The 9,528-nt window shown below is 35.1% G+C and overlaps 1 protein-coding gene across 1 annotated transcript in view; it reads left to right on the top strand.

The window, feature by feature from the left end:
- ADGB (androglobin) overlaps nt 1–9,528 on the top strand; it is a 249,984-nt gene that overhangs the window by 77,045 nt on the left and 163,411 nt on the right. Inside the window, exons 6-8 of the mRNA XM_011959441.1 lie at nt 989–1,128; nt 3,592–3,678; nt 8,885–9,132. Coding sequence (XP_011814831.1) covers nt 989–1,128; nt 3,592–3,678; nt 8,885–9,132 — 475 coding nt within the window. The remainder of the gene's footprint in view (nt 1–988; nt 1,129–3,591; nt 3,679–8,884; nt 9,133–9,528) is intronic.

Below are 9,528 nucleotides of genomic sequence, written 5' to 3'. Positions count from 1 at the left end.
TATATAAGTATATATAACCTTGATAATATTAGTCTTGTAACAACTAAGGCTGCTATACCAGAATACCATAGACTGGTGACTTATAAACAACAGAAATTTATTTTTTATATTTCTGGGGTCTGGGAAGTCCAAGATCAAGACACTGGTAGATTTGGTGTCTGCCAAAGCCCTGCTCCCTGGTTCATAAATGGCTGGCCATTTTCTTGCTGTAAACTTACATGGTAGAAGAGAAAAAGTTTGATTTCTTCGGCTTCTTAAAAGGGCACAAATCCCATTCATGAGGGCTTTACCCTCCTTTTTATCTAGTTATATCACATTGGGCATTAGGATTTCAACACATGAATTTTGGGAAGAAACATTCCATATGTATACACACATACACACACACACAGACACACACACAAATGTATTTTTTTATGTTCAGAATAGATATGTTCTATATATATATATATATTTAGAACTCATACAGTATCCTTTTGTATCTGGCTTATCTCTCTGTAGTTTCTTGTTGAACAAGAAATTAATGAGGAGTAGCAATAATATAAGAATTGGAAGTGTAAGGTCAGTGAGGATGTATCAAGCAATAATTACTAAAGTTATATTTGGAGAATTTGTATTTTGACTACATTAAGTAATTTGATTATGTCCAGGCTTATTCATGGTTGTATAATGTTTTGGTTCTGCTACTTGAAACACCGTAATTTACTTCATTATGCAGTAAGAGGTTCCCAAGAATTTGTGCATAAGACCTCATAAATAAGGACAATATTGATATAGACATGGGTGTGCTGTGATTATGTAAAATAAAACAATAAGCTAAAATATTCAATCAGAGTAGTATTGAAATTCAGTATCTCAGTCTTTAAGTGTAAGAAGCTAAAATAAAGTTGGAAAACAGTAAATAATAATGTCAGTCATGTGCAATAATTTACGAGAGAAAAGACTGTAAGTCATTGATGGTATTACATTTCTTTCATCTTATTTTTAGGGTTGCTGGAGAAAGATAACAATTGATGACTTTCTGCCTTTTGATGAAGATAACAATCTATTGCTTCCAGCTTCAACTTACGAATTTGAACTGTGGCCAATGCTTTTGTCTAAAGCTATTATCAAGCTGGCAAATAATGAGTATGTAATGACACATTGTCACTCACATGAATAGAACAAAGCAAACAAAAATATTAACTATACATTCATATTGCATAGCTTATTACATAACCAATGTAAATGTCCTAGTATAAAAATCAAATGTGCGAAAGCCACTGATTTGTTCTATTAGCTTAACAGTAATGCAAAATTCCTCCAAGAAAAAAAAATACCCAGGAATTATTTTATATTCAATGCTGACTTACTATGAATGCAAAGTTGATCATGAAAAATAATACTTCCTTTAATAGGAGAAAAAATTGTTTTGTGGAAGAAAAATATTGGTTCATCTAAAAACTGAATAATATATCCTGAAATCTAGTTAAAGTTTTAGGTTATGTATATGCAGCAATAATTTAATAATCTTGAAAAACCTGAACTTTTCTGAAAGAAGTCAATGTGCATTTCCTGATTTTGGTAACATTGGTCACTTTTGATATATTCATGATGAAAACTACTTATATTTTCTTCAATATTCTTGCAAAATTGGCTTCTGTCTTATATTCCTGCCTGACTTGTGCACCAACGTATATGAGACACATCTGCTATGCTCTATTCTCTCAGCTTACACTTCCGGAGAAAAGAAGTCATATCATCCTGGCCCTAAAAATACAAAAAAGCTTTGATGATTGAGTTGGAAATGCATGGCAATTTTGTGTCATTGTTCACTGGAAGAATTTTCACATACATTGCACAGGCTGGGATTTTATACACATCCACCTCCTGCAGTTTGTCAAAGATTCTTGATATTTAATAGAACATACCCACATGCTTTAACAGTAGATGTTAGACATTTGCTCACAGCTCAGCCCCTTCCCCTTCTATAAACATTGCAATGTCATTGCAATGTCAGTCAGAAGCCAGGTCTGCTTTGTGTGGATTTTCTTTAGGCACAGTTTCATTTTTCTCTCCCAAGGCTAAAAAACAAAAACAACCATTCCTACTCCCATCGTCTTCATTTCTGTTTTTTTCTTACCAGCCCTCAGTTTTCCTTTGGGAATTAGTTTCACCCAGCTTTTAGCACTTAATTGCAATGATTTTTACAAAAACTCAGCTCAGATATTTGTAGGTAGCTGAATATCACTAAGTATTCATATTGGTGGCATGTTCATTTATTTGGGGAAAAATATGTTCTGAATGTTTCTAGTTCTCAGACATAACCTGAAGTTGTGAGAATCAGAGCTGCTAGAGCAGTGAGGCATTGAATATGTGACCTGGATAATTGGAGTCGTATTTTATCTTTCTTAAAGCTATAGTTCAGTAGAACTTTACAGCAACATAAGTATTGGGGTTATTATTATTTTTTTAAAAAAATCCAGTTAGTAAACAAAGCAACAAGCTAAGTATCATACATTCCTTGGGATTTCTAGTGAAAAGTTGCCCTATGTGGAACAATTTATATTTTTCCATAATTTTTTTCAGATTTTTACAGTACATAGTGATCTGAAGTACATAGTGATATGAAGTTTAGCTTACTACATTTTCCAAATTAACACATAGTAACTTCAATGTCAATGTGAGATATGCAATGAAAAGAGCATTATTTCTATTTGATTTGCAAAGTCACTTCATAAATTTATCCAATGAGGAGTTTAGACTGTCTGGAATCTATCCCAATAGACACTTATTATCTTTGAAATAGGTAGACATATATAAATTCGTAATCCATAAACAACAAACAGTGCACATTTTAAAGTAATGGCACATGTGACTAAGATAGTAAGATTTGTCTCTGAAGAAAAGCACACATGTGTTGGTAATGCCATTAACACCACCATTGACATATAGTCAGCTGAAGCCGTGACTCCTGGGCAGAAGGGAGATATGGCATTTTTGTGCGTAAATGTAAATAGACTAATAACCTCTGGGGAAAAAAAAGAGGCCTGATGAGAATAGTGATATTGGTTAATCACATCCTCATTTTACTTTATGCTAAGCTGACAGATTCACTCTTCTGTATAGGACAGAAAAGATGTTTCTGGTTTCTCCACAGTTATGTAAGGATTTCTGATGCCCATCTTGACTTGCCATAGATGAGACTGATCTAACACACAGCTTCAAAGACATCTTAAAATAATTACTGAAATTGGAATGATGAAAGAGACTGTTCTGTTTTTAAAAGAAGTCTATAAAAATGGATTATATACTAATTATATATTTTATAATATATAATGTGAATATATTTTATGTATGTAGCATTATTACTTTTAGATCTTAAAAAATAAAGCATATAAGTATGCTTTGCAAATACAAATGAAATTAATTATATTATAAATCCTACTTCAGGGTTTTAACAAATTATTTAGCTTCTGGGATAGTATTTTTAATACATATTGTAATGAATAATCAGAATATATTGCAGTTTATTAATGATTCCTAGTTCTTACATATCTTTATGTGTTTTCAAATGTTGCTACCTATAACATTATGCATTTTCTTTTTTAGCATCCATGTAGCAGACAGGAGAGAACTGGGGGAGTTCACAGTTACTCATGCGCTCACAGGGTGGTTACCAGAAGTCATTTCTCTTCAGTACGTTTGACTATTAAATTGCTTATATCTAATTTTTTCTTTCTTCCCAAGACTTCTTTAAAATACTCCTAGTCTTTAAGAAAATTTCAAGAAAGGTCATGTTTTGCAAAATTTGGGGAAAAATATCATTTTATAGTATTACATAAAGTTCCTTGGGAATTTCAGGGTAAATTCTATGTCCTTATATAGGAGAAGAATGACCCCCATAGGTTCTTCGTTGGGACTGACTCCTGTAACAGAATACACATTAACAAGAGAAAAACACACAGCAGCTTATTACCATGTAGATTTCCATGGGAAATATATCACAAAGAGCAGTCAATTTTTACAGAAGTGACAAGACAAAAGAAAATGACTTTGAGCCTCTACAGGTGGCAACTTGTGGGAAGGCAAATAAATGATAGATAAAGGCTAGTTAAGAAAGCTTGTTCATATACATTCCTCTGGTACAATTTTCAGGCCAGTAAGGGTCCAAAGCTGTCTTCAGGGGTTAACATCTATTCTCTCTGGTACAAGGCAATGAGGGGCAGGATGCCTCTCAGTTTTTGTAAATCTATGTCTTGCTTTTAGGTAAATTGAGGGAAAACAGAGTTTCTGTGTATCTGTTTCTTCATAATTGCCTGTAGCTCAGCAATCCTTCATATTTTGGGGTGGCATGTGCAGGTCTCCCACACTTATATATATACTATGAATTTAATCTTTAAATATCTGATGTACAAATATTAAAACAATGGTAATTATTTATTATAGTAAAACATTTGTAAACTTCCCTTTGTACTTATAAACCTATCACACTTACTTCAATATAGAAACATAAAAGCAACTTTTAATTGGCCACATCTATATGGAAATAATCATAAGAAGACAGCTATTATGCATCAAGTAATTTAGTATATTACTTCTCATTTAAAAATCACAGTCCTGAAAGGATAGTCTCCTTTAATCATCCATATGACCCCATCAACTAGGTGTGCATCATTTCAAATGAGGAAACTAAAGCTCAGAGAGGTTGAATTTCCCCAAACTAGGAACATGTAAGTCTTGCTGGTCCAAAGACCACAGTCTTTCTTTCATATGATTCTAGATATATAGAAATTGCTTCTTTATGTCCAAAAATAGCTGTTAGGTAAAGAATAGAATAGAGACATTGTTCAATTTAATACTGACTTATAATTTCACAATAGTTTTATTTAATACATGAGGAATATAGATGCACTATTTTATCATTTTACCATTGACAGTTGGAAAAAAATCAAGATAAGGTGCATAGAAAAGAATTATAACAATAGACTTGAATATACCATTAATTCAGATACTGACTTTTACAAGATGATTAAATCCACAGTACAGTTATCAACCTGGACCATCTCTGATCTTTGACTGGTAATAGGAAGCTGCAATTGCCCAGGGTCAATAGAGATTGGAGGAGGTTGAAGACAGGCCCTAGTAACTTGGATTCTGCCATCTTAACCATATTTCCAGCTGGATAAACTAGGGGTTGCTTTGTTCAAATAAAAGTATTTTCAGGGAAAAAAAAACAAAACAAAACTGGAGGGTAGGAACTGATCTTGTTTTTATCTTAGGAACAGCCAAGATGGCACTCTTTTTTATCTTATTTTGGAAAACCTTTTCCTAATATCTAAATGACTTCCTGACATAATGTGGACAATGTTAGTGAGAGAAATAGAGAGAGAATGAGATTTTGAAAGTATGGAGCTCTCTAAATTTTTATACTTAGTGTTGATGGAATGCTTACAGTTTTTCCTGTGCAAGTGCAGTTTTCTCTGTGCAATAGTTAGTAGAGACACCAGAGACATGAAATCATCAGAATTCTACCAGAGGATGATAAAGAAACAAGATATCAGAATAATTCACACCAAGAAAATTTGTAAAATTTTACCTCTGAAAATCAAAACAGAGTATCTTCTAATTTTCCATGTAATAATAGAAGCAGAGTCAATGACATGTCTGAGTGGGAATTAGAAATCCAACCACTTCAAAGGACTCTTGTTGGCATGTGTCTCTGATGCATGGTCTGTCTGTGAACATGGCACTCTGCTGCTCTGTCTTTAAGCCTAATGGTCCAAGAAGTTATATGATCTCATTCCGTGGTGTTTCAATAGGTCTTTTTCATAGTGTAGTATATTTTATATGGTAGATGGGAAATACAACCTAGATTTTGGATTCAGAAAGGTCTGTTCCTATCCTGACTCAATTATTTGCTGGTTGTGTGATGCCATACAACTTAACAACCTCCTAAACATCAGTTAAGACTGTATAACCTATGTTCCAGAGCTGTCATGGGATCAAATGAAAAAACAATAAAATGTGGTAAAGGCCACTCTGCTGGGTAGTGGGGATCCAGAGATGAATAGGAGGCAGTTCAGGGAGTTGAGCAGATCAGAGATGCACAGGGAAACAAATTATTATTTTCCAGCCACCAGTTCATTTCTCTTGTTTTCCTCAGAAAAAAAAATCTAAATAAATGAGTGGTTTGTACACACTGTCTTCATCTCCTCAACTCCCCATTTCTTCTAATCTGACTCTTTGACCTTCCCTCTCCACCACACCAGTGAAATGACTCTTCTTAAGGTCAACGAAGTCCTTAACATTGTCAAATCCAGTGGTCACCTCTCCTGCCTCATTTACTTGCATCCTAGTATGTGATCCTCTTAAACAAGTTATTTCCTTTTGCAACACTTGCTTCCCTTGGTTTCCACAGCAACACACTCTCTGAGTTTCTCTCCTTCTTATTTTCTGCTCTTTCTCAGCCTTCTTGGATTGTTCCTCAACCAATGAACAGCTGCTAAGTGATGGTATGTAGCAGGGCTCCTGTCCTGTAACTTTAAATAACAAACTGTTTGACAATGACTTTCAAGTTTACGCCTGGTCAAAATTGCCTAAACTCTAGACTGTGTTTATCTACAACTGCCTAAGTTACATAGCTATGAGGATTTTCAAAAGTGTATCTTAAACTCAGAATATCCAGAAAGGAACACTTGATTCTCAACCTCCCAAACTGTACCTTTCCTAGAATGCATCATCTCAGTGAATTTCACTACCATCCACATATTTATTCAAGCTAAAGAAAAAACCTTCAATGCTCATTTTTCTCACCTCTCACATATAATCTCTCACTAAGCTCTGTCAACAGTACATTCTCTACTTACTCTGAATCAATTTGTTTCTCTACATCTCCATTATTAGATTTATAACTGGTCTCCCAGGGTCTATTTTACCCTCCTCTAGTTAAGTTGGTAATCAGAATAATTTTCTAAAGTATAAATCAGATCATGTCATTCTCCTTGCTTAAAACCTTTCAGTGTTTAACTGTTACGCTTGAATGAAGTTCTACAGTCTTGACCATGATCCTCAGAGATCTGCACTGTCTGATTCACACAGTCTCTGATCACATCAATGTCTTGGCAACAGTTTACTGGTCACCCAAGTCTTTTTTTCTGTTTCTGAAATATATGAAACTCACTCTACCTTGTGGTTCTTTCATGGGCTGCTCTTATTTTTATTTTTATTTTTATTTTTTCTGCCTCGAATGATCTTTCATCAGATTATTCACTTAGCTGGGTATGTCACATTTGGGTCCTACCAAGCTTAACCATCAACTCCTTAGACAGGCCTAGTTGAGCATCCAGTGTAAGTTATTCCCTCCCCAAGTTATGCCATACATCAGCTTCCCTTATTTCATTTTCCTCATGGAAGTTATCAGTGCTGTTATTCTCTCTCTTTCTCTCTCTCTCTCTCTCTCTCTCTCTCTCTCTCTCTCTATCTCTGTTGTATCCATCCATTGGATGTAAAATTGTCCATAAGAACAGGGACCCTCTTTTGTTTTGCTCAATGTATTGCCTTCTGTGTAATTCCTGCAGGAGGTAATACTTGAATTGATCTCAAAGGATTAGTTGAAAGGAATGAAACTGATTGAGGCGGGAAATCTAACTCACAGAAGAAAAAATATCAAGGAAATAGAAGAAGGTAGGGTGTAGTCCCAGAAAAACACATGGTTCTGCATAACTGAATTTCATGCTATGGAATTCTAGAGGAGGAATGGGGTGTGGGACAGGAAAGGTAGATAAAAGCCGGATAGATAGAGAGGCCTTTTATACTATGCTGAGACATTTTTACAACCTCCTTAAAATGATCAGATGTCATTAAGGGATTGTAGACAGGAGGATGACTTTATCAGACTCGTGATTTTGAAAGATTGCTCAGAACCTTAGGACAGCAGGAGTAGAGCAGCGACACTGGCTTGTGCAGTATTCTTGGGGGGGTCTTCTGAGGGCTTCTCCCGAGGAAGTGGTGATGAGAATGGAGAAAAGGTGATCCACTGCACTGAGAAAAGGTAGAATCCAACTGACATTGTGTTTTATTTGAAGGAAATTTTAAAGAGAGACTCTTGTTCATTCTCAATTTTCTGCTTTGAGTGCCAAGTAGAAGGTGATGCAGGGCATTTCTGTTTACTTACTTTTTTTTTATTATTTGTTTGGGACAAATACCAATTAGGTGGTTGTATGTGTGAGTCTGGATATCAGGAGAGAGGTTTGAGCTGGAACTAATGATTTAGAGTTTACACACATTTATGGATAAACTCAAAATATGAGGAAATACTACGTAAAATGGCAAAAACACCAAGAGGAGAGCCGTGGGAGAAGACTTAAATTGTCAACAGAAAGCAGAAGAAAGGGAATATTCAAAGGAGTCTGCAAGGAATTTCTTTAACAACAGAAAGAAAACCAGGAAAGAGGCATGTTATGGAAGCCTCAGGGAAGAGTTAAAAGAGGAGCAAGAAACAACACTGTCACATTCCACAGAGAAGCCTAGTGAGATAAGGACCTTCTGCATAAGTGATCATGCATGCGAAAGTGTGTGCCACTTAATAGATGCTCAAGGACATGTTCTTTCCCTGTCATGGTTGTTAACATGATGAGCTTCCCTGCCAGGGTGAGTGATCTCTGTGATAACACCGTGGTTTTGGTCGCTTTGATTCAGCAAAGCCCAGCACACAGTAGGCACTCAATGAAAGCTCGTTGAATGTCTAATATATAATGCTGTTTCTTTTAACCAAAAATCTGAGTAACAATTGAAATTATTCATTAAATAGCAAGTTGATTTTGCTGTCAGTAATTTCTTGCAAAGTTCAAGGAAGAAAAAAAAAACATCGTTTGGAAATTAATGTTGATATCTTTTCTCTTAGCCCGGGCTATATGGACAAAGTTTGGGAGCTCCTGAAGGAAATATTGCCTGAGTTTAAGCTGTCAGATGAGGCCAGCTCTGAAAGCAAACTAGCAGTGTTAGATTCTAAATTAAAAGAACCAGGGAAAGAAGGGAAGGAGGGAAAAGAAATAAAGGATGGAAAGGAAATAAAAGACGTGAAGGAATTCAAACCTGAAAGTTCTTTGACAACACTAAAGGCTTCTGAGAAAAGCGACAAAGTTCCAAAGGGTAAGATATTTTACATCAAAATGTGATTCAATATGGACATTACGTATAAATGCCTTGCAATCGTATTTAATGTGTTGCTAGAAATAGTGGTTTTGAGCCACACCCCAAGAGAGGGTTCTTGATCTCACACAGTAAGGAATTCAAGACAAGTCACTGAGTCGAGTAAGAAGAGATAGTTTATTGAAATCTCCTCAGTTACAGAGTAGGGCATCCTCAGCAAGCAAAGAAATGTGCTCTCTTTTCTTTCTTTCTTTTTCTTTCTTTCTTTCTTTCTTTCTTTCTTTCTTTCTTTCTTTCTTTCTTTCTTTCTTTCTTTCTTTTTCTTTCTTTCTTTCTTTCTTTCTTTCTTTCTTTCTTTCTTTCTTTCTTTCTTTCTTTCTTTCTTTCTTTCTTTCT

This window comes from Colobus angolensis, unplaced genomic scaffold (genome assembly GCF_000951035.1).
Source record: "Colobus angolensis palliatus isolate OR3802 unplaced genomic scaffold, Cang.pa_1.0 Scaffold493, whole genome shotgun sequence".
Classification (NCBI taxonomy): Eukaryota; Metazoa; Chordata; class Mammalia; order Primates; family Cercopithecidae; genus Colobus; species Colobus angolensis.
This window is presented reverse-complemented; position numbering and strand designations above follow the sequence as displayed.